The 26385-nt window shown below is 40.0% G+C and overlaps 1 protein-coding gene across 1 annotated transcript; it reads right to left on the reverse strand.

Moving 5' to 3' along the window:
- Positions 1 to 1714: 1714 nt before the first annotated feature.
- On the reverse strand, positions 1715 to 26132 carry LOC133066068 (cytochrome c oxidase assembly protein COX16 homolog, mitochondrial). The gene is made up of 4 exons (XM_061156778.1): positions 25915 to 26132; positions 11004 to 11075; positions 5303 to 5365; positions 1715 to 2097 (listed from the first exon to the last, which is right to left on the reverse strand). The coding sequence occupies exons 1-4, from the start codon at positions 25981 to 25983 to the stop codon at positions 1978 to 1980; spliced, it is 324 nt and encodes a 107-aa protein (XP_061012761.1). The 5' UTR covers positions 25984 to 26132; the 3' UTR covers positions 1715 to 1977.
- Positions 26133 to 26385: the final 253 nt, after the last annotated feature.

The raw sequence follows: 26385 nt of genomic DNA on the forward strand, positions 1-26385 counted from the left end.
AATTGTTTTTATACATTGTTGGATTTGTCTTACTAATATTTTCTTGAGGACTTTTGCATCTGTCTTCATGAGGGATGTTGGTCTATGGTTTTTCTTTCTTGTTGTGTCTTTCTTTGCCTTTGGTATTATGATAATGTAGACCTCAAAGAATGAGTTAGGAAGTATTTCCTCTGCTTGTTTCCAAGAAGTTGCAGAGAACTGGTGTAAGTTCTCCCTTAAATATTTGGTAGCATTCATGACTGAACTTATCTGTGTTTGGTGCCTTCTGTGTTAGAACATTAATGATTGATTCAATTTCTTTAAAAGATACGGGCTTATTCAGAATACCTATTTCTTCTTGTGTTTTAACAGACTGCATCTTTCAAGGAAATGAAATGTCAAGGAATTGAAAGGATATGTAATTGATTCATCTAGATTATCAAATTTGTGGGCATAAAGTTGTTCATAATATTCCTTTATTATTCTTCATTTATAGGGCCAATACCGATGGCCTTTTTTCATTTCTAGTATTAGTAATTTGTGTTTTCTCTCTTTTTTTTTTCTGTTTGGCTAGAGGTTTATCAATTGTATTGCTCTTTCGAAAGAACCAGCTATTGGTTTTGTTGATTTTCTCAATAGATTTCTGCTCTAATTTATTATTTCTTCTGCCTGCTTTGAATTTAATTTGCTTTTCTTTTTCATTAGATTAATAGATTTTTTAACACACACATTCAATGATACTAATTTGCCTCAAAACTCCGCTTTTGCTATACCCAATGAATTTTGGTAAGTTGTATTTCAGCTTCATTTACTTCAAAATATTTTAAGTTTCTCTTTAGACTTCTGTGACATGTGTTATTTAGAAGTGATAGCTCATGGTGAATGATGTCGGTTTCGTGATCTCTGAAGAAGATTTAGCTTTGGGTCCAGGGATCAGGCTTGATCACTCAAGAACTTCTGTGTAGCAGAGTTTTATTAAAGTAAGAAAAGGGACAGAGAAACCTTCTGATAGAGACATCGGAAGAGGGACAGAGAATGCCCCCCCACTAATGCCCCCCTTGTATACTTTTTTCAGACATACTCCCACAACATACATCTTAAATTAGCAAGATTAGAATGAACAATAGAAAGATCTTACCAGACCCACTCCCCTAATATACATTTTAAGATGACAGGATTAGTCAGAAAGTTCTTGTTAAGGAGAAACATGTCCTCAAGATACATTGTTATACTGACTAAGACAAAGCAATGTAGAAAAGAATGTCCTTTTCTTTTTGAGAGCCCCAGATCCCTTCTTCCTTCTTGAGGGCTCTGGACCGCTTTCTCCTCCTTGGGAACCCTGGACTTCTTATCAATCTACCTAGGAATTGACTCTCTCAGAAGTGTATTAATTCATCTCCAAGTATTTGGTGATTTTTCAAGTAGCTTTCTGTTACTGATTTCTAATTTAATTTCATTGTGGTTTAAGAGCATGCTTTGTATAATTTCCTTTCTTTTAAATTTTTTAACATGTGGTTTATGACCAAGAATGTTGTCTTGATAAACGTCATGTGTGAGTTTGAGAAGAGTGTATTCCACTGTTGTTGGAAGAAGTATTCTAGAGATTTCAATTAGAACAGGAGAATCCCATGGGCAGAGGACCCTGGTGGGCTATGCTCTATATGCTTGCAAAGAGTCAGACATGACTGAAGTGACTTAGCATGCATGCACGTGGGGAGCAGAATAAAGGACACTCTTTAAGTAGCAGTATTCACATGTTTATTGAACAGTAAAAAATATATATGGTCAACACTGTTACTTTCATTTGCAAATACAAGAGTTGGGCCTTATACAAACCTGTACTTGACTTTTTATCAAGAGTACTTGTCATCAAATTACTCTTATCTAGGCTTCTGCAGGTCTGGAATTTGCTCTCCATTGGATAGGAGTATATGGTTGGAATTCCAGTTGATAACATTTTTATTAAAAATCAAAAAAGTAAAGACAGCATCAGCATGGTCAAGTTGTCTTATTAGTCTTAAGGATTTCTGGATTTCGTCCTTGGAGGAGATCAGGATCTTCCCAAGGCCTGGGTCCTCGAATATTTTTCCAGTCATCAAAGGTGGAATCCTTTATTTTCTACAGAGCCACAAAAATTAGAGCATAAATATTAGTATAGGAGCCCTGTGAGTTTGGCTAGGACCTAACTGAATAAATGAGCAGAAAGAATTCAATAGGCCCTCACTTATAATTTTAGTAAATAAATCAACTGCATGTCAAGCTTAAAAATTGAAGAAATATTACATTTCTTTATAGGATCTGGAATTTTTCTTGCTCTTGATATTACTGCCTATCTTTCCCCTCATCAGACTAAAACTATTAAAAAAGGAACAAAGTCTACATGTTTTTTAAAAAATTTATTTTGTTGAATTACAGTTGATTTACAATGTAGTGTTAGTTTTTGCTATGGCAAAAGTTCTTCAGTTATACATATATATGTATACAAACACACACATGCATTCTTTTTCATATTCTTTTCCATGATGGATTATCACAAAATATGGAATATACTCCCCTGTGCTATATAGTAGGATCTTGTTGTTTACACATTCTGTATATAATACTTTGTATCTACTAATCTCAAACTCTCAATCCTTCCCTCCCCCACCTGCCCCCACCTTGGCAAGCCATAAGTCTGTTCTCTCTATCAAGACTTGGCAACCACAAGTCTGTATCAGAGTCTGGTTCTGTTTTGTGATATGTTCATTTGTGTCATATGTTAGAGTCCACATATAAGTGATATCATATGGCATTTGTCTTTCTCTTTCTGACTTACTTCCTGTAGTATAATGATGTCTAGATCCATCCATGTTGCTGCAAATGGTGTCATTCTTTTTTTATGGCTGAATAGTATTTCATTGTACATATGTACCACATCCTCTTTACCCATTCATTTGTCAATAATCATTTATTTCCATGTCTTGCCTATTGTGAATAGTGCAACTGTAAACATAGGGGTACATATATTTTTCTGAATTATGGTTTTCTCCAGATATATGTTCAGAAGTGGGATTGCTGGATCATATGGCAACTCTATTTTTAGTTTTTTGAGGAACCCCATATTGTTTTCCATAGTAGCTGCACCAATTTACAATCTCACCAACAGTTCGGGAGGGTTACCTTTTCTCTAAACCAGATTCAGCATTTATCTGTAAGGTTTTTTTTTTTAATGATTGCCATTCTGATTTATGTGAGGTGGTTCCTCTTTGTTCCAAGTCATTCTGACTTGTATTTCTTGAATAATTTACATGTTTTATTTCTGAGAGCACAAAGAAAGGGAAGAAGCTGAGAAAATGAAATTCCACCTCAACACTGATACAGCAGAGTAATGATTAGCATAGATGCTGGCAGTAAATGAAAGGAAGAGAACAAAGGTGAAGACTGTATAGAGTCTGCTAGAAGGAAGAGAGATCACAGTGATTTGTTCCACACCTGAGAAATGAGCCGGGCCTGAAGAATGAAAAGCAATGACCTATAGCGGCTGTGAACAAAGCCCTTTTGGGGCAATAAAAACTAGTTTTACATACAGTTTGGATCGGTGTTATCTTTAGTTAGCTGTACCTCTGAAGCACAGGAATGAAAACAGGAAAAAAGGGAAGAACATAAACATTTCTTTATCCTCTCACACCACTCTGACAGTTAACTTTCATATATGTGCTTTGGTTATTCTGGAATAATTAACTGAACAAAATAGAAAAAGAAACACAGAGAACACAGGATAGTTTACATCCAGTGACAGAAGAAATGATATAAATTGACCTTGACACATGGATATTAAGCATTACTCTTTTACTAATAAGCTATATAACCCTGTGCAAGTGATTTGAGTTATCTGGGCACTAATTTTCTCATAAGTAATAATGAAAAGACAAGACCAAATGGTCTGCATTTCTTCAGCTCTCATATTCTATGGTTTCTAAAAGAACTGTAAGGAACATCTACTTCCAGACAAATCCTTCATAGCTCATATACTGCTTATATACTGAGAAGTACCAAGTTAGAAGTTTAAGAGAAAATAATGAGGGAATAGTGAATAATGATTCTCTAAATTTCTCTTAGAGCTTTACCAAGAGTTTAAATCTACAAAGGTGAACAAAATTCTACTAATTCAAGAACAGAGTAAATTATTTTCAAGTATAGTTATGAAATGCTCCAAAGTTAAAAAGAAGTTTTAAGAAAGAACAATGGCCTTCACTCAGATAACATAAGACATATGTGCTCAAAAGAATTTAAGAATAACTGTTAGATGGGATGCAAGTCTGACTGAATTACTTCATGCAAAAGTGGTCCAGTTTCAAACTAAACTAAAACAAAAACAGCAAACAACATAGTGATCCAGTCTTTAGCTCTGACAAGATCCTCTTGGGAAAACAATTCAGAGGAGTCCCACAAAGTTCAGGGGATTTAGGAAACCTCAAAGGCTTTCCACAGATCCTCCCTTACAGAGTGTAAAATCAAGCTCAAAATGACCAGCCAATAACTGAACCGCTAAAATGAGAATCAACCACTCTTCATAAGTCTCTTCAATATTTACTATTCACAATTCCTACATTTCAATAAAAAAGGACCACACATAAAAAGAAAAGCGAAAATATGATAAGAGATGGAGAATGTCCTCCTTCCCTACATCCTATAATGAAACGTACGATTAACTCCTTGATTTTGTTAATCAGATAGCTGGAAAAATGACACTTCATTATAATGTTAATTAGCATTCCTATTATAAGTTGAACATCTCTTTATGTTTAAAAAATGCTATTTACTTCCTTGTCTCTGAACTCATTACATGTTTTGCCCATGTTTCCACTTCCAACTGAGCTGTTGAAATTGTATACTGATTTGCTCTTTATATTTAAAATTAACTAATTCATCATGATAAGGATAAACAATATTTTTAGGATTTCTCATCTAACCACTGACTTTACATTACACAATTTTTTTTAGATGGTACCTCTGAATATTTACTTTTAAAGCATCTCGATTTCTCATCACATTTAAATAGGCTTTTCTGACTCAAGAACACAAAAAAGAAACTTCATTTTTCACTCCTAGTACTTTTAGCCTTTTGAGTTTTTTTATTTTTAAATTCTTGATCCATCCAGAATTTACTCATAGTATATGAAAACCAGATCCATGTCGATTGTCTTCTCAAACAACCACATAGTTGTTCCAATAACGTATATTTAAGGTAATTTTTTTTCTGTACTGGTAATAATTTGAATTTACCTTAAGGTAGATAGAACCAGTCAGAGACTAGGAATATTGCTACACTAGCATACTGTACCTCATATTCTGATTCCAATGACACTTTATTCATTTTCAGCCTTTTTTCTAACTCAGGATCAATCTGTAGAAAAATAAAAGCAGCCATAAGTTACTTAAGTCAGTTAGATTCCATTTGCAATTTAAAAAGTTAATATAAGCATGGCTCAGATGGCATGGCAGATTACAAAAACGTGGGAAAATCTCTACAATCTATCAAATTGTATGACAACTAATATCTCAATAGTACTATGACCACTACTACAACTAATAGCAGCTAAAAATTTACCAAGCACCTGCTATATGCCACGTATTTTGACATTTATTATTTCCTATAACCCACAAAAAAGTGTATGACATAAGTAGTATTATTTGATCAAAGCAAGGATAATGGAACATAGGGAGTTTGAATGACTTATCAAAGAGGCACAACTTGGCTTTGAAGCTTGGCCCTCTGCCTCCAGTTGCCGTTGTTCAGTCACTAAGTCATATCTGACTCTTGCACGCCAGGTTTCCTTGTCCTTCACTATCTCCTGGAGTTTGCTCAAACTGATGTCCATTGATTCAGTGATGCCATCCAACCACCTCCTCCACTGTTGCCCTCTTCTCCTCCTACCCTCAATCTTTCCCACCATTTTCTGACTCAATTTCCAATGAGTCAGCACTTCGTATAAGGTGGCCAAACTGCTGGAGCTTTGGTATCAGCATCAGTCCTTCCATGAATATTCAAAGTTAATTTCCTTTAGGACTGACTGGTTTGATCTCCTTGCAGTCCAAGGGACTCTCAAGAGTCTTCCCCAGCACCACAGTTCAAAAGCATCTCTTCTTAACAGCTCAGCCTTTTCTATGATCCAACTCTCACATCTGTACATGACTACTAGATGAACCACAGCTTTGACTATATGGACCTTTGTTGACAAAGTAATGTCTCTACTTTTGAATATGCTATCCAGGTTTGTCATAGTTTTTCTTCCAAGGAGCAAGCATCTTTTAATTTCATTGCCTCAGTCACCATCTGCAGTGATTTTGGAGCCCAAGAAAATAAAATCTGCCACTGCTTCCATTTTTTCCCCATCTATTTGCCATGAAGTGACAGGACCAGATACCGTGATCATAAGTTTTTTGAATGTTGAGTTTTAAGCCAGCTTTTTCACTTTCACCTCTTTCACCTTCACCAAGAAGGTCTTTAGTTCCTCTTCACTTTCTGCTATTAGGGTGGTATCATCTGCATATCTGAGGTTATCGATATTTCTCCCGGCAATCTTGATTCCAGCTTGTGCTTCATCCAGCCTAGGATTTCACATGATATACTCTGCATTTAAGTTAAATAAGCAGGGTGACAACATACAGTTTTAATGTACTCCTTTCCCAATTTTGAACCAGTCCATTGTTTCACGTCAGTTCTAACTGATGCTTCTTGAGCTGCATGCAGGTTTTTCAGGAGGCAGGTAACATGGTCTGGTATTCCCATCTCTTTAAGAATTTTCCCTCTTGACTCTCCCTTAATCTCAGCCTCTCAACCCTTATAATTCCTGTCAACCTCAACCAATCTTCTCAGTTCCTCTCAGTGTTAGTCCACCTTACCCTCTCAACCTTGTTTGAACTCAACCTCACCTAAACACTGACTCTTGACTTCACCAGAGTTTGACTTCTCAGTATCAACCAACCTGGACCTCTCACTCTCAGTAGGTCTTTGTCCTCTGATCCTTCTCAGCTAAACTCTGTCCTCTAAACCTCCTTCCACAGACTTCGACCAATCTCATCCTCTCAACTTCAATCAACCTCATTTCTCTCAACTTTGTTCTCTTTACTCTGACCTCATCCTCTAGACCTCTTCTGTTACTGCAATCTCCCTCATTCTCCCTTGCTGTGAAATTTTACCCAGTCCTTAAAACCAAAGCCTTAAGTCATCCCATATTTATTTAGATTTTAATACTGCATATATCACTATCAATTTGCTGCTACAAATTCTTTTAGAATCCATTCATTCCTATTGTCACTGCCTATGTTTTACTTCAGATTCCAGTATTGTTCATCTATATTACTGCCAAAGTATCTTAACAGGTCTCTATCTCCAACTGAAACATTCTCTTCCCTCCTATCTTGCTCCCCTAATCTCCATCCATCCTGTACTCTTACCAGAGTTCTAAACTGAAAATCTGACTATATGCCCAATAGTCCCTCTATGTTATATAATACTAATCATTTTCATCATTTAGCTATCATTTAACTCTTATCATTCTTAAAGCTTTAATTCAAAGGTTGATACCTCTAGTAGACCTTCTCTGGCATCCCTTTCCCAAATCTAAACTATGTATCTCTCCTTGAAGTTCTAGCAATGTGTTATGCAAAATTCTAATGTACCATTTCACTAGGCATTGTCATACTGTATGTTTGGATACATTTTTATATTAGAAGTCTCCCAACCTTGATTATGGGGCTTTCTGGGTAGCTCAGCTGGTAAAGAATCCACCTGCAATGCAGAAGACCCCAGTTTGATCGCTGGGTCAAAAGTTCCCCGGAGAAAGGATAGCCTACCCACTCCAGTATTCTTGGGCTTCCCTGGTGGCTCAGACAGTACAGAATCTGTCTGCAATGCAGGAAAACCTGGGTTTGATCCAGTTGGGAATATCCCTCGAGGAGGGTATGGTGACCCACTCCAGTATTCTTGCTAAGAGAATCCCCATGGACAGAGGAGCCTGGTGGGCTGCAGCCCATAGGGTTGCAAAGAGTCGGACATGACTGGGTGACTAAGTATAGCACAGCACAGCCTTGATTATGCTATAAGCTTTATAAGAACCAGTTTCTTGGATCTTTATCTGTAGGATCTAAGACATGATAAACTCAACAAATACTCAATTATTTTTCAAATATGTATATGACATCCCATTTCCAAAAGTCAGATTACTATAACTTTCATCTTAGAGCAAAAGGGCAAAAAGTCCTTAATAAAATAATTGGGATGCTAACAGAAACTTTAAAACTCAGTTGATAACTGGTCTATTCCCTCACAGAAACCATATATTCCTTTTTAATTTAATATTTATTCTAATACCTACTGTCTTTAACACTAGCTAGAGTTGGTATTTCTCTTAAACCATAAGATTAACTGAAAAAACTGAATTAAGCTTTCAATACTCTACTTTCCCACCAACATTACTGAGGTCTGCTAATGAAATACAGCTGACTCTTGAACAACACAGTTTGTTCTTTGAGAGTCCACTTATACAAGGATTTTCCTCAATAAATATACACTTGGCCTGCCATATCTGTGGGTTCCACATGCATGGATTCAGCCAGCTGCAGATTGTAAAGTACTGCAGTATTTATTGAAAAAAGTCCACTGTACCAGTGGAGCAGCAGAGTCTAAACCTCTGCTGTTCCAGAGTTAACTATACTTGGGAAAAAACAAGTATCAGATGTGTGCCACAAACAAAAGCTACATACTTTTGAACGAATTAACCAGAATTCTTCTGTAACAACAAACCTGACTTTGGTAGTAATTACACAAACTAGTAAATGTAACAAAAAAGAAGCAGACTCACAAATACAGAAAACAAACTAGTCCTACCATAAAAGCAAACTATAGAAAAGACCCCTATAAATTCATTATCTATGTCTCTTTCTCCACATATTCATACACATACCATGTATTCGTGGAATCTAAAAAATACAACAAACTAGTAAATATAACAAGAAGGAAAAGTGAAAGAAAGTGAAGTCACTCAGTCGTGTCCAACTCTTTGCAACCCTATGGACTGTAGCCCACCAGGCTCCTCCGTCCATGGAATTTTTCAGGCAAGAGTACTGGAGTGGGTTGCCGTTTCCTTCTCCAGGGGATCTTCCCGACCCGGGGATCAAACCTGGGTCTCCCGCATTACAGGCAGACGCTTTACCATCTGAGCCACCAGGGAAGCCCAACAAAAAAGAAGCAGACTCACACAAATACAGAAAACAAACTAGTGGTTACCAGTGGGGGGAGGGGACAGGGAATAGAGGGGTAAAGTGGTGGAAAGTATAAACTACTGGGTGTACGATAGGCTCAAGGATACATCATGGGGAATATAGCTAATATTCTGTAATAACTCTAAATGGAAAGTAATCTTTAAAAATTGTATAGGAAAAAAAAAATTGTATGACTTCCCAGGTGGTCCAGTGGTTAAGAATCTGCCTGCCAAAGCAGAGAACACAGGTTCAATCCCTGGTCCAGGAAGATCCCACATGCTGCAGAGCAACTAAGGCCATGCGCCACACGTGCTCTAGAACCTGTGCTCCACGACAACAGAAGCCGTGCACCACAACTGGAGAGCAGCGCCTGCTCACTGCAGCTCGTCAAAGTCCTCACACAGCAGTGAAGACACAGCACAATCAAAAATCAATAATAAAAAATTTAAAAACATTATATAAAAATTTTAAACAAATGTTTTTGGAGAAGGAAATGGCAACCCATGGAGAAAGAAATGGCAACCCACTCCAGTATTCTTGCCTGGAAAATCCCATGGACAGAGGAGCCTGGCAGGCTACAGTCAATGGGGTCGCAAAGAGTCAGACACAACTGAGCAGCTTCACATTCTTAACATTCCTACAAAATGTCACTAAGTTGGAAAGTGGGTTAGGAGTGCTCCATTTGCAAGAATTCCTGCAAATACAGGATGAATTATGCTGTATAGTGGTCCAGAATGTAAAAGGAATGAAGGACTTTCATTTTGCATTCATTTTTACCTTCCAAAAACTTTTTAAATAATAATTATTAGAGAAAGGACAAAGACTTGAACACCTGTACGTGTCACCAAAGACAATCCACAAAGAAGGAAATGAGAAGAAGTACAACATCGTTAGTCATTAGGTAAATGCAAATTAAAGTCATGATGAAATGCCATTACACACCTATCAGAATGGCTAAAATAAAACACTGACAAAATCAAGTGTTAACAAGGATGCAGAGTAATCAGAAATCTCATAGGTTACTGGTGGGAATGCAAAATGGTTTGGAAAAGAGTTTGACAGTTTCTTATAAACTTACATCTACCATATAATCCAATAATCTTAATCCTAGGTCTTTACCCTGAAGAAATGAAAGCTTGTGCTTATGAATATTCAGAGCAGCTTTATTTGTAATAGCCAAAAGCTGGAAACAACTTAAATGTCCTCCAACAAACAGCTGTTCATCCACACAATGAAATGCTACTTGCCATTAAAAAAGATCAAACTACTGATAACATGTAATGACCTGGATGATTCTCTAGGGTATTTGCTGAGTAAAAGAAACCAACCTCAAAGGTCACAAGTCTGTACAATATTATTTACATAACATTCTCAAAATGACAAAATTGTGGGGGTTATGACTGCCAGATTATGGTTGCCAAGGGTTAGGAAAGTCTGGGAGTGTTGATTACAAAGGGGAAAAAAAAAAAAAATTCTTAAACAAATGTTTTATAAAAGAGCTCAAAGATCATTCATCAGGCTTAAAAAGCAAGATAAGGACATCTCTGGTGGTCCAGTGGCTAAGACTCCACACTCCCAATGCAGGGGCCCTGGGTTCAATCCCTGCTCAGGAAAATAGATCCCACATATTGCAACTAAGACTTGGTGCAGCCAAATAAATAAATAAATATTTTTTAAAAAAGCGAGATAAAATTCAGACAGCTTAGTATTTTAAGTATCCATATCTCATAAACCAAAATATACATATATACATGTCAAACTCCAATGAGAGTTCTTACTTTAATCTTCACAGCATCATAACGAATTTGAGAAAACTCACGAAGACCAAAAGAACCTCCAACAATCAGCAACTGAAACAAACAGAGAAACAATTAAAATAGAAGGGCAGAATTCAGCATATCTACATATCACTTATCTAAATGCCAAGGGTGGCAGACTATACAAAATCCTATAGATTATTCCTCCTGGTGAGTAACCATTCATCTTTTCAGAGCAAATATAGTATATACTATCACTGGGAAACATTTTAGCATATTAGCAAATACCAAAATCACTAATTTATACCTGTACTTGATCCTAGGATTTAAATACCAGATCACAATCATTGCGTCAGTTAATTCTTATAAAAGACCTATGAACTAAGGAAAGACTATACACTTAGTATATGAGAAAGAAAAGCACAACCAACTAAATGGCCTGCATGTGACTACAATAGATATATCCATGAAAAAAGCTGGCCTTGCCTCCTCAAGACCAGAATGTTTTCAATTTTTATGATTTTGCAAAATAAGCCAATTAGAGAGCATTTCTCCATTTACTTACCAAGTGATAAAATAAGAAGAAGCCACATTTCTCAGTATGTGGTAAACCTTAGAAAAAACCTTGAACTGGCCAAAGAACGGTTCTATGAAGACCTACAAGACCTTCCAGAACTAACACCCAGAAAAGATGTCCTTTTCATTACAGGGGACTAGAATGCAAAAGTAGGAAGCCAAGAGATACCTGGAGTAACAGGCAAATTTGGCCTTGGAGTACAAAATGAAGCAAGGCAAAGGCCAACAGTTTTGCCAAGAGAATGCACTGGTCATAGCAAACACCCTCTTCCAGCCACACAAGAGAAGATACTACACATGAGCATCACCAGATGGTAAATATCGAAATCAGATTGATGATATTCTTTGCAGCCAAAGATGGAGAAGCTTTACACAGTCAGCAAAAACAAGACAGGGAACTGACTGTGGCTCAATCATGAACTCCTTATTGCCAAATTCAAACTTAAAGAAAGTAGAGAAAACCACTAGACCATTCAGGTATGACCTAAATCAAATCCCTTACAATTATACAGTGGAAGTGACCAATAGATTCAAGGGATTAGATCTGGCAGACAGTGTGCCTGAAGAACTATGGACGGAGGTTCGTGACATTGTACAAGAGGAAGTGATCAAGACCATCCCCAAGATAAAGAAATGCAAAAGGGCAACATGGCTGTCTGAGGAGGTCTTACAAATAGCTGAGAAAAGAAGAGAAGTGAAAGGCAAAGGAAAACAGCAAAGATATACCCATCTGAATGCAGAGTTCCAAAGAATATCAAGGAGAGATAAGAAAGCCTTCCTCAGTGATCAATGCAAAGAAATAGAGGAAAACAGTAGAATGGGAAAGACTAAAGATCTCTTCAAGAAAATCAGAGATACCAAGGGAACACTTCATGCACAAATGGGCACAATAAAGGACAGAAATGGTATAGACATAACAGAGTAAGTGAAAGTCGCTCAGTCGTGTCTGACTCTTTGTGACCCCATGGACTGTATAGGCTTCTCCAGGCCAGAATAATGGAGTGGGTAGCCTTTCCCTTTTCCAGGGGATTTTCCCAACCCAGGGATCGAACCCAGGTCTCCCACATTGCAGGCAGATTCTTTACCAGCTGAGCCACAAGGGAAGCCCAAGAATACTGGAGTAGGTAGCCTATCCCTTCTCCAGCATATCTTCCCGACCTAGCAATAGAACCGGGGTCTCCTGCATTGCTGGCCGATTCTTTACCAACTGAACTATCAGGGAAGCCCTTCTGAAGTCACTTCTGAAGAACCGGGAGCAAAAACATGGTGCCAGGAGCAAATGTACGGTGCTGTGCGTGCCCCCTGCCACCAAAGGGGTGGGCAAACCACCTAAGCTACCCCTTTGGCCCAACCCCTGGACACACTCCTACCCTCACCCCATTTAAGGAACCATTAAGGAACCAGCTCAACCCCCTTGGGGAATGAGCAAGGGAACATGTCACCTGTTTTCGCTCCTCCTTGCTGCAGTAGGGGCCCCAATGAAGGCTTGCCTTCTTGTCGGGCCTCTTATCAATTTCTGTTGATTAAGGAAGGCCAAGAACCCTGGTTGGTAACAAAAAGACACATCCCTGATTTTCCTAATTCCTTCTTAGCCTCCCTTTATTCATTCTTCTTCACCTTCCCCATCTCAAAATGTTGCAGTGTCTCACACCTCTTCTACTTATTTACAACCAACACAGTCTCTAGGCAATGTTATCCAGTTCCATGGATTTTAAATAGCCTCTATAACCTAACAGTGGGGCTTCCCAGGTGGCTCGGTGGTAAAGAATCCACCTTCTAATGCAGAAGCCACAAGAGACATGGGTTCGATCCCTGAGTCAGGAAGATTCCCTGCAGAAGGAAATGACCACCCGCTCTAGTATTCTTGCCTGGGAAATCCCATGGACAGAGATGCCTGGTGGACTACAGTTCACAGGGTTGCAAAGAGTCAGACTCAATTGAGCGTGTACTCGTACTGTAGCATAACAACTTTCAAATGTACATTTTCAATGGGAAACATCCTGCTGAACTGAAGACCTGCACTCTTACTTGACATATTCACTTGAAAGTTTACCAGGAACATATAAATTAACATGAAAAAAATTCATTTTTCCTCCCAACACTCTTTCTGCCCCAATCTGCTGCCAATCAATCTTTCACAAGCCAGTTCAGTCCAAATACTTTCATCCAATTACTCAAGCTAGCTTCTCTGGAGTCATCTTTAGCTCCTCTCATTCATGCATGCGTGCTCAGTTGCCTCAGTCGTGTCTGACTCTTTGTGACCCCATGGACCAGGCTCCTCTGACCATGGGGTTTTCCCGGCAAGAATACTGGAGTTGCCATACCCTCCACCAGGGGATTGTCCTCTCATTCATATCTCACATCTAATGCTTCCCTGAGTTCTGTCACTCTACTTTCAAACTATTTTTTGAATATCACAATTTCTGACTATATCATCTTCTAATATTCTAGTCCTGGCCACCATCATCTCTTTTCTGGACTATTGCTATCACATTACCCACATGCTACATAATAAAGAATCTGTCTGGTCTTGGTCCTGGGGTTCTTGAGAGGAAGCTACTCACTTGATATTTCTTGAGTGACAGGAGCATCTCTGTTATTGGGACTACACCTGAGTTTATGTTAATGAAGTGACTCATTGGAGTCCCTAGAGAGGCACACGATAGAGGCTGGCAGTGCTGGAATGGTCAACCATGTGACTACAGGGTTGAGGCTTTGAGCCATGTGATAGCAACCTGACCTCCCAACCTCCAAGGAGGAAAGGGTGGCTGGAGACTGAGTTCAGTCACACAGTCAATAATCAAATCAACTACAGATAATGAAAATCCCAATTAAAAACTCTGGATGAGCTTCCTGGTTGATGAACACATCAATGTGCTGGGATGGTGGCATGCTCTGATTCCACAGGAAGAAAACATGGAAATTCTGTTTGGGACCCTCCATGGACCTTGCCCTAAGGGTCTCTTCTTTGGGCTGTTTTTAATCCGTAAACTTTATAATAAAACACTAATCCTAAGTATAGTGTTTTCCTGAGTTCTGTGAGTCATTCTACCAAATTACTGAACCCAAGGGGCTATTAGGAACAACTGAATTTATAACCAATTAATCAGAGCATAGGTGGCCCCAGGCCCCAGAGAACTTTCAGCTGGTGTCTGATAAGGAGAGTTCTATGGAGAACCGTGCCCTTAATCTATGAAGTCTGCACTAATGCTGGGTTCAGTTCAGTTCAGTCGCTCAGTCGTGTCCGACTCTTTGCGACCCCATGAATCGCAGCACGCCAGGCCTCCCTGTCCGTCACAAATCCCGGAGTTTACTGAAACTCGTGCCCATCGAGTTGGTGATGCCATCCAGCCATCTCATCCTCTGTCGTCCCCTTCTCCTCCTGCCCCCAATCCCTTCCAGCATCAGGGTCTTTCCCAATAAGTCAACTCTTCACATGAGGTGGCCAAAATACTGGAGTTTCAGCTTCAGCATCAGTCCTTACAATGAACACCCAGGACGGATCTCCTTTAGGATGGACTGGTTGGATCTCCTTGCAGTCCAAGGGACCCTCAAGAGTCTTCTCCAACACCACAGTTCAAAAGCATCAATTTTTCGGCGCTCAGCTTTCTTCACAGTCCAACTCTCACATCCATACATGACCACTGGAAAAACCAGAGCCTTGACCAGACGGACCTTTGTTGGCAAAGTAATGTCTCTGCTTTTTAATATGCTATCTAGGTTGGTCATAACTTTCCTTCCAAGGAGTACGCATCTTTTAATTTCATGGCTGCAATCACCATCTGCAGTGATTTTGGAGCCCCCCAAAATAAAGTCTGACACTGTTCCCACTGTCTCCCCATCTATTTCCCATGAGGTGATGGGACCAGATGCCATGATCTTAGTTTTCTGAATGTTAAGCTTTAAGCCAACTTTTTCACTTTCCTCTTTCACTTTCATTAAGAGGCTTTTTAGTTCCTCTTCACTTTCTGCCATAAGGGTGGTGTCATCTGCATATCTGAGGTTATTGATATTTCTCCCGGCAATCTTGATTCCAGCTTGTGCTTCTTCCAGCCCAGCATTTCTCATGATGTACTCTGCATATAAGTTAAATAAGCAGGGTGACAATATACAGCCTTGACGTACTCCTTTTCCTATTTGGAACCAGTCTGTTGGTCCATGTCCAGTTCTAACTGTTGCTTCCTGACCTGCATACAGGTTTCTCAAGAGGCGGGTCAGGTGTTCTGGTATTCCCATCTCTTTCAGAATTTTCTACAGTTTATTGTGATCCACAGAGTCGAAGGCTTTGGCATAGTCAATAAAGCAGAAATAGATGTTTTTCTGGAACTCTCTTGCTTTTTTGATGATCCAGCAGATATTGGCAATTTGATCTCTGGTTCCTCTGCCTTTTCTAAAACCAGCTTGAACATCTGGAATTTCTTGGTTCACGTACTGTTGAAGTCTCGCTTAGAGAATTTTGAGCATTACTTTGCTAGCCTGTGAGATGAGTGCAATTGTGCGACAGTTTGAACATTCTTTGGCATTGTCTTTCTTTGGGACTGGAATGAAAACTGACCTTTTCCAGTCCTGTGGCAACTGCTGAGTTTTCCAAATTTGCTGGCATATTGAGTGCAGCGCTTTCACAGCATCATCTTTCAGGATTTGAAATAGCTCAACTGGAATTCCATCACCTCCACTAGCTTTGTTTGTAGTGATGCTTTCTAAGGCCCACTTGACTTCACATTCCAGGATGTCTGGCTCTAGGTTAGTGATCACACCATTGTGATTATCTGGGTTGTGAAGATCTGTTTTGTACAGTTCTTCTGTGTATTCTTGCCACCTCTTCTTAATATCTTCTGCTTCTGTTAGGTCCCTACCATTTCTGTCCTTTATTAGGCCCATCTTTGCCTGAAATGTTCCCTTGGTATCTCTAATTTTCTTGAAGAGATCTCTAGTCTTTCCCATTCTATTGTTTTCCTCTATTTCTTTGCATTGATCGCTGAGGAAGGCTTTATCTCTCCTGGCTATTCTGTGGAACCCTGCATTCAAATGGGAATATCTTTCCTTTTCTCCTTTGCTTTTTGCTTCTCTTCTTTTCACAGCTATTTGTAAGCCCTCCTCAGACAACCATTTTGCCTCTTTGCATTTCTTCTCCATGAAGATGGTCTTGATCCCTATCTCCTGTACAGTGTCACGAACCTCCGTCCATAGTTCATCAGGCATTCTGTCTATCAGATCTAGTCCCTTAAATCTATTTCTCACTTCCACTGTATAGTCATAAGGGATTTGATTTAGGTCATACCTGAATGGCCTAGTGGTTTTCCCTACTTTCTTCAGTAAGTCTGAGTTTGGCAATAAGGAGTTCATGATCTGAGCCACAGTCAGCTCCTGGTCTTGTTTTTGCTGACTGTATAGAGCTTCTCCATCTGAATGCTGGGTAGTTACTGTCAAAATTGCATTATACATACCAACCACTCAGAGGCTTCCCAAGTGGCTCAGCAGTAAAGAATCCACCTACCAATACAGGAGATGTAGGTTCAATCCCTGGGTTGGGAAGATAACCTGAAGAAGGAAATGACACCTACTCTAGTATTCTTGTCTGGGAGATCCCATGGACAGAGGAGCCTGGTGGGGCCATAGTCCATGGGGTCACAAAGAGTTGAACTCAACTGAGCGACCATGCACTCATTACCATAGTACCTATACTCCTAAGTAAATATATTCATTTGTTCACTAGATCCCAGTCATCTTACGTACTGAAAGGCAGTAATTCATCAAAAATCTTGCTTACCACAGGGCACAATTCATCATAAAAAATGCTATTATTTCTCCCATCTTACTAACAAATTTCTCTAGACTTTCCCTCCCCATTGCTTTGTTCTTAGCTGCAGTAAAATATCGCAAACAATTTATCTATGCTTGCTGCTCTTCCCACTTTCTCTCAGACTCACTCCAATCATCACTCACATCTATTTTACTAAATGCAGTGTTTAACTCTCTGTTCTCATCTTATGTCATGAGCAAAATTTGACAGTTCATCACATTTCCCTTCTTTTCCCTTAAGCTTGGTTTTTCTTTTACCTCACTGAGAATTCTTAGTTTCCTGTATTGGTCCCTCCTATAGATCCCAACTCTCTAAGGTTGGAATATCCCCCAGGGCAAAGAGTTTGGTCTTTCCTACCTACATTAATTTCTTTTGTGATCTCCATCAGTTTTAGACTTTAAAAACAATTACATGTTGATTATTAACTTTCCACACCTAGAAGTTTTAAGCGCGCAATTAGGTACCAGGTAAACAAGGCACAAGGGTTCCCTGGTGGTTCAGTGATAAAGAATCCACCCGCCAATGCAGGAGATACAAGAGACATGGGTTCAGTCCCTGGGTCGGTGAGATCCCCTGGAGCAGGAAATGGTAACCCACTCCAGTATTCTTGCCTGGGAAATCCCATGGACAGAGGAGCCTGGCTACAGTGCACAGGGTCGCAAAAGAGTTAGTGACTAAACAACAACAACAACAAAGACACAGCAAACTAGCACTACAAGGGCTCCAGAACCTAAATTATTATGAGAAGGAAAGCTTCAAATACAAGGCTACTGTGTGCTTAGTAGCTCAGTTGTGTCTGACTTTTTGCGGCTACTATCCACAGCTTAATCCAAGCATGGTAACTGCTGCTGAAGTAGAAGACCTAAAGAGAACATAGTTTCCTAACATACTATTCAGAATCTCCAAGATAAACTAAAAATTCAGTTATCATAAGAAGAAACAGGAAATAGCAACTTGAATTAGCAGAGGCAATCGCTTAACAAAGACTGTAAAGGAATCATCATAAAACTGCTTCAAAGAGCAGTATCTGATGTTTTTAAAACAAACGAAAATTAGAAAATCTTACCAAAGACGGGAAAAAAAGGAACCAACAGGTGAAATCAATAAAATTGAAGAGTAAGCGCTCCTAAAACTTTCTCCATCAAACATTTACTAAAGAAGAATTACTAAATCTCAGTTAAAGCAGAAAGCTTGGTGGCATTTTTAACCTACCTAATTCCCACATCTTGATCCCCACTCCATGGTAACCATGAAAACCAACAGCCTAAAATCATGATATAAAGAAGTAATGACTGGAAGGGGCATAATGAGGTGGAACTCCTTAAAATCTTTTATCATTATTTGACCAGTCCAGTGGTTCCCTGAAGACCCCACTTACAACGCAGTCTTTAGCCTTCCTGACTTGGACTGAAACTAGTGCAAAAAGACTTTTCCCTGGAAATATTTGTTAAAAAAAATTCAGAGGCATACTGCCTGAGGTAATAAGGCAACTGGATAAAGAACAATCTAACCAAAAAACTCAAAAAGAATATATGAGGAATAAGGTGTTCACAGAAGACTCTAAAAAACTCAAACATATTCCTGACACTCTGGAAGGACATGTGAAATATAGCAGGTGTTTGTCCTCCATGTCCTCTATCTGCATTTTGTCTGTGAAAACACTTTAGGTGAAATAACAAGTTTAATCAGAGAAGTGAGAAAATGAAGAAACAAAGAAAAAAACTAGTTAAAGGAGACTGAATAATATCATTAAGCATAGTTCAGGACCTTTAGTTCCTTCTCAAGGGCTATGGATAATATTCTGAGCTGTGAGCTGTCTTATAGATATGAAATCCACACCACCTGGAATGAAGTTAACTACATGATGACCAGACTGGTCATGACATAAGCTGTCACAATTCTAAGAACTGGCCTCAAGGAAATGGGAAAAAAAATGATGATGGAACTGAAGATTAACAGTACTCAAAACAATCAAGATGATGCTGGTCATACCACCGATGACCAACTTCAAGATGACTGTCAGAGCTGACTGTGCTGTTTCTGTATCTCACCCCCTCTCTCAGTCTATAAAAGCTCTAGCCCACTGAATGTTGTGGGGGCCTTTGGACAGGCATATGCTACTGCCCCCACCCACCCATGTTCTGTTCAGTTCAGTTCAGTCGCTCTGTCTTCTCTAACCATTTGCGACTCCGTGGACTGCAGCACGCCAGGCCTCCTTGTCCATCGCCAATTTGCAGAGCCTGCTCAATCTCATGTCCTTCGAGTTGGTGATGCCATCCACCCATCTCACCTGTGTCTTCCCCTTCTCCTCCTGCCTTCAATCTTTCCCAGCATCAGGGTCTTCTCCAATGAGTCAGTTCTTCACGTCAGGTGGCCAAAGTATTGGAGCTTCAGCTTTAGCATCTGTCCTTCCAATGAATATTCAGCACTGATCTCCTTTAGGATTGACTGGCTGGATCTCCATGCAGTCCAAGGGACTCTCAAGAGTCTTCTCCAACACCACAGTTCAAAAGCATCAGTTCTTCAGTGCTCAGCTTTCTCTGTGGTCCAACTGTCACATCCACACATGACTATTGGAAAAAGCACAGCTTTGACTATAAGGACCTTTGTTGCCAAAGTAATGTCTCTGCTTTTTAATATGCTATCTAGGTCGGTCATAGCTTTTCTTCCAAGGAGCAAGTATCTTTTAATTTCATGGCTGCAGTCACCATCATGTGATTTTGGAGCCCAAGAAAATAAAGTCTGTCACTGTTTCCACTGTTTCCCCATTTATTTGCCATGAACTGATGGGACCGGATGCCATGGTCTTAAGTTTTTTAAAAGTTGAGTTTTAAGCCAGCTTTTTCACTCTCCTCTTTCACTTTCATCAAGAGGCTCCTGAGTTCCTCTTTGCTTTCTACCATAAGGGTGGTATCACCTGCATATCTGAGGTTATTGATATTTCTCCCAGAAATCTTGATTCCAGCCTGTGCTTCATCCAACCCAGCATTTCGCATAATGTACTCTGCATATAAGTTAAATAAGCAGGGTGACAATATACAGCGTTGATGTACTCCTTTCCCAATTTGGAACCAGTCTGCTGTTCCATATCTGGTTATAACTGTTCCTTCTTGATCTCCATACAGATTTCTCAGGGGGCAGGTAAGGTGATCTGGTATTCCCACATCTTAAAGAATTTTCCACAGTTTGTTGTGATCCACACAGTCAAAGGCTTTGGTGTAGTCAATAAAGCAGAAGTAAATGCTTTTTAACTCTTCTGCTTTATCAATATTCCTACAAATGTTGGCAATTTGATCTCTGGTTCCTCTGCCTTTTCTAAAACCAGCTTGAACATCTGGAAGTTCTTGGTTCACGTACTGTTGAAGTCTCACTTAGAGAATTTTGAGCATTACTTTGCTAGCCTGTGAGATGAGTGCAATTGTGCGACAGTTTGAACATTCTTTGGCATTGCCTTTCTTTGGGACTGGAATGAAAACTGACCTTTTCCAGTCCTGTGGCCACTGCTGAGTTTTCCAAATTTGCTGGCATACTGAGTGTAGCACTTTAACAGTATCATCTTTCAGGGCTTGAAATAGTTCACCCATGTTGCTGGCATCCAAAATAAAGCAACCTTTCCTTCCCACTAACTTTACTTTTTTATTGGCTTTTGAGCTGCAAGCAGCCAGATCTTACTTTTGGTTACACATACATATGAACAGAATGGTCCATGTGCCCATAGCTGTGTGTAAGTTCAGGAGATTTCTTAGAAGACCCTAAACACTCAACAATGGCTAACTCTGAGGCTCTGAGCAAATAAGTAAAACTTTAAGGGAGAGTTGTAACCTGCCTAAGTATTGAAGGAATGCCCAATCTAGCACACTGAGCCCCTTGACAAAGACTGGGAAACTTACTGAATCCAGGTGTTTAAGGAAACCTCTGCCCAATATAAAGAAAAACACATTCTCTTAAAAATGGGCAAAAACCTTGAATAGACAGTTCCTCAAAGAAGATAAACAGACAACCAATAATCAGTCGTAAGAAAGGGTGTCCTGCGTCATTAGTCACTGTGCTGTGCTGAGTTGCCCGGTCGTGTCTGACTCTCTGCAAGTCCATGGGCTGCAGCCCGCCAGGCTCCTCTGTCCATGGGATTCTCCAGGCAAGAATACTGGAGTGGGTTGCCATGCCCTCCTCCAGGGGCTCTTCCCAACCCAGGGATCGAACCCAGGTCTCCCACATTGCAGGTGGATTCTCTACTGTCTGAACCACCAGGGAAACCCAAAAATATTGGAGACGGTAGCCTATCCCTTCTTCAGGGGATCTTCCCAATCCAGGAATCGAACCAGGGTCTCCTGCATTGCAGGCAGATTCTTTACCAGCTAAGCTACCAGGAGAAAAATGCAAATCAAAACCACTTCACATCTCCTTGTAAGGGTTTAATTCTTTCTAAAAAGTGGACAATGACAACTGTTGTTAAGAACGTGGAAAAATCAGAAGCCTCATATATTGCTGGGGGGAATGTAAAAAGATGTACTTTTTGAGAAACAGTTTGACAGTTCCTCAAAATGTTAAACATGGAGCTATCATATGATGCAGCAATTCTACCAGTAGGCATTTATCCAAGAGAAATGAAAACACATCCATACAAAAATCTGTACATGAATATTCATAGCACCATTATTCATAATAGCCAATAAATGAAAAAAAAAAAAAAAACTAATGCTTATCAATGGACAATAAATATTCCAACTGATGGAATACTATCTTGTCACTAAAAGGGTATGAAACTTTGATACACGTTAGATGAATGAACCTTGAAAACATTATGCTAAGTGAACAAAGTCACTCACAAAAGACCACAAATTGTATTATTCTATTACATCTATAGAGAGATGATTAGTGGTTACCTAAGACAGAAGAGTAGAGGGGAACAGGAAGTGGCTACAAGTGAGTTTGGTGATTCATTTAGGGTGATGAAAATGTTTTAAAATTAGATTGTGATGAGCTTCCAAACAATGAATATACTAAAACCATCTTCAGACATTAAATGGTCTGAATTTTAGTATGCAGAAACCAGTAATGACTGGTCAGATTAGAAAGGTAAATTCTGGGGACTAAATGGACAGTGCACAAATTGAAACAACAAGTATACTCTCTTTTCCAAGTGGTTTGGGAAAGAAAGGAAGGAGAGTACTGTTAGCCTATACCTGGTACTCCAAGTCCTCTTCTGTTTGTTGTTGAATAAATATTCTTGTGAAGTAAGCACTAACATTTATGTAAGAGATTTAAAAAAAAAGAGTAAAAGAGCTGGCTTAAAATTCAACATTCAAAAAACTAAGATAATGGCATCTAGTCCCATCACTTCATGGCAATAGATGGGGAGAAAATGGAAACAGTGACAGACTTTATTTTCTTGGGCTCCAAAATCACTGTGGGCGGTGACTACAGTCATGAAATTAAAACAGTTGCTCCCTGGGAGAAAAGCTATGACAAACCTAGATAGCATATTAAGAAGCAAAGAAATCACTTTGCCAACAAAGGTCCACCTAGTCAAAGCTATGGTTTTTCCAGCAGTCATGTATGGATGTGAGAGCTGGACCATAAAGAAGACTGAGCATTAAAGAATTAATACTTTCAAACTGTGCTGGAGAAGACTAGAGAAGACTTCTGAGGGTCCCTTGGACAGCAAGGAGATCAAACCAGTCAATCCTAAAAGAAATAAACCCTGAAATATTCGTTGGAAAGACTGATGCTGAAGCTGAATCTCCAATGCTGTGGCCACCGGACATAAAGAGCCGACTCATTGGAAAAGACCCTGCTGCTGGGAAAGACTGAAGGCAGAAGAAGAGAGTGACAGAAGATAAGATAGTTGGATGGCATCAGTGACTCAAGGGACATGAATTTGAGCAAGCTCCAGGAGATGGTCTAGCTCAGACGGTAAAGCGTCTGCCTACAATGCGGGAGACCTGGGTTCGACCCCTGGGTCGGGAAGATCCCTTGGAGAAGGAAATGGCAACCCACTCCAGTATTCTTGCCTGGAAGATCCCATGGACTGAGGATCCTGGTAGGCTACAGTCCATGGGGTCGCAAAGGGTCGGACACGACTGAGCGACTTCACTTTACTTCACTTCCAGGAGATGGTGAAGGACAGGGAAGCCTGGTGTGCTGCAGTCCATGGGGTCACAAAGAGTCAGACACGGCTGAACAAATGAACGACGACAACAAAGAGAGAAAATAATTTCAACTTTAAGTATAGTAGTACACTATAGTAATTATGGCATAGTAATATAGTAAATATGGAATATCCAACTGATATATGATGAAGACCATGCACCATTTGAGCTCTTTCTAGTACTGTTGGGTTTTAGAGAACTGAGTTCAACATTTTCCCCTACAGAATTAGTTACTTGTCTAGGACCCTTTGACTATGTGGATCACAACAAACTGTGGAAAATTCTTCAAGAGATGGGAATACCAGACCACCTTACCTGCTGCTGCTGCTAAGTCGCTTCAGTCGTGTCCGACTCTGTGCTACCCCATAGACGGCAGCCTACCAGGCTCCTCCATCCATGGGATTTTCAAGGCAAGAGTACTGGAGTGGGGTGCCGTTGCCTTCTCCGACCACCTTACCTACCCCGTGAGAAATCTGTATGCAGATCAAGAAGCAACAGTTAGAACTGGACATGGAACGATAGACTGGTTCCAAACTGGGAAATGAGTACGTCAAGACTGTATATTGCCACCCTGCTTATTCAACTTATATGCAGAGTACATCATGCAAAATGCCAGGCTGGAAGACGCACAAGCTGGAATCAAGATATTCCAATGAATCTTTTCCATCAAGGTTATTCCACTATCAATAACCTCAGATATGCAGTTGACACCACCCTTATAGCAGAAAGCAAAGAACTAAAGAGCCTCTTGATGAAGGTGAAAAAGCAGAGTGAATAAGCTTGCTCAAAACACAACATTCAAAAAACAAAGATCATGGTATCTGGTCCCATCCTTTAGGGAAACAATGGAAATAGATGGGGAAACAATGGAAACAGTGACAGACTTTTCTTGGGCTCCAAAAATCACTGTGGATGGTAACTGCAGCCATAAAATTTAAAAAAATGCTTGCTCCTTGGGAGAAAAGCTATGACAAACCTAGACAGTGTACTAAAAAGCAGAGATCACTCTGTGGACAAAGGTCCACATAGTTAATGGAGGACCCACATTTTGAAACAGTATAGACCTAGGTCCAGTGTAGTACAGATTCAGTATAGACAGAGAGACCAGTACAGAGAAATACACTTAGGAAGTCTACTGTGGTAGTCTTATCCAAGAAATAAAACAAATGAGGGAATCCCTAGAAGGTTCTTTAATACTAGTGGTTTTAAGAGCTTAGCTTTGATGATTTTGAAAGATAACAAACAAAACTAAACTATCTTCCAGTGGGACCTGCAGGTGACCTCAACTTGCACTGACAATCACATGTTTCTGAATGGACTTCTGTTTCTGAATGGACCTCTATTTTGTGCCAAGGGAATCCACAGAGAGGATAGTTTTTACAGTCCGTGTTGGCTACACAAATATAATTCTGCATTGTCTCATAAATGATTTTGTTTAAACTTTTAAAAAGATGAAAAGGAGTTTTTAAAGATTAAAAAGAAATCCACATTCATCAAAGATGAACTAAAAAAAACACATTACTTTTCTAAGGTCACTACTTTCCTTTAGTCCTGGTTAAATGTAAAATCTGGTAACTTCTCCTGTACCAAATTCTTATCAAAGTAATAAACTATTTAAAAACTGTTCACCTGCTTTATTTAAATTATTTCATTTACTACGACATCAAGGCTTGTTGAAACAAAATACCTTGCCAAGATCAAACAGAAAAGAAACAGTGTGGTTTCACTGGATTCCAACTCCGGTTGGTGTTAAGTATTAAGCATTAACTTGAATCTTCAAGACGAACAGGATCTTCTGAGAACTCCATGTAGGAGTGGATACAAACAAAGAAACGCCAAAACTACTTGCAACGTGCTTTAAAAATATCAACTATAATGAAGCGACTATCTTTGCAGGGCTGCTATACTGTGGTACATTTAACTCACAAGGATTTAACTCATAGCAACCCTGGAAGAATTAAGCCAATTCACAAACTAGTAAACTGAAACCTGAGGATGCCCCAAACTGTAGTTAAATTAAGTGAATATAACTAGTTTCAATGATCAGAGTTATCTTCAACCTGTAGCATGGCAGGCGGGAGGTTGGGGTCGGGGAATGGGAGTTTAGTAATCATCCAGACTCGAGCTAAAGCCTGGTTCGGGTTAAAATCTGGTTCAGAAGCACATCCAGGTTAACTACCAAATGTCAGACAAGGACCGGAGATCGCACTAGCAGCGCGGGGAGTGACTAGGAAACTAGGACTGCCTAAAGGCCAGCCACATTCTAGGGCAGGTTAAGGTTCCTCGCCTCACACATTACAGGTTCACCGCACTCTCTCGTCCCAGCCAATCTTGAGGGCCCACCCTTTCGGAATCCCTCCTCCCCACCCGCTTCCAACACACATTTTACCCTCCCTGCGCTCACCAACATGGGAACTCCGTAGCGAAGGGTCTTACTCTTGCGCAGGGCGCGCCTCACTGCGTAGGCGAACATGACTGAACCGTCTGAGTCGTTTGGACGCCAAACAGGCCCAGCGTGGCCTTCCGAATCTCAGCAGCTCCGCTACGAAGACGTCCTTGACTCACCTCTTTTCCTTGGCCTCCCAGTGCTGGGTCTTTTTAAGATCGATCTCCGGCAGGCAAAAGCAATCGATCCGTAGTAACACACTCAAGCTTCCCCCCGGAAATTCGAGGGCGAGCCATTTAGTTCCGGAAAGCTGGTGTCCTCTTGGGACTTGAGATTGGTTGTTTGTGCGTGCTTTGTCGCTCAGTCGTGTCCGGCTCTTTGGACGCCGTGGACTGTAGCCAACCAGGTTCCTCTGTCCATGGGGATTCTTCATGCAAGAATACTGGAGTGGGTTGCCATGCCTTTCTCCAGGGGATCTTCCCAACCCAG

The sequence above is a fragment of the Dama dama genome, chromosome 12 (genome assembly GCF_033118175.1).
Source record: "Dama dama isolate Ldn47 chromosome 12, ASM3311817v1, whole genome shotgun sequence".
NCBI lineage: Eukaryota > Metazoa > Chordata > Mammalia > Artiodactyla > Cervidae > Dama > Dama dama.

Excerpts from the sequence above, each read along its gene's own strand:
- LOC133066068 (XM_061156778.1), bottom strand. The coding sequence starts at position 25,983 with ATGTTCGCCTACGCAGTGAGGCGCGCCCTGCGCAAGAGTAAGACCCTT. Across the intron at positions 11,076-25,914 it reads GCTACGGAGTTCCCATGTTG|TTGCTGATTGTTGGAGGTTC; the intron begins GTGAGCGCAGGG and ends TGTTTGTTTCAG. Across the intron at positions 5,366-11,003 it reads ATGATGCTGTGAAGATTAAA|ATTGATCCTGAGTTAGAAAA; the intron begins GTAAGAACTCTC and ends ATTTTTCTACAG.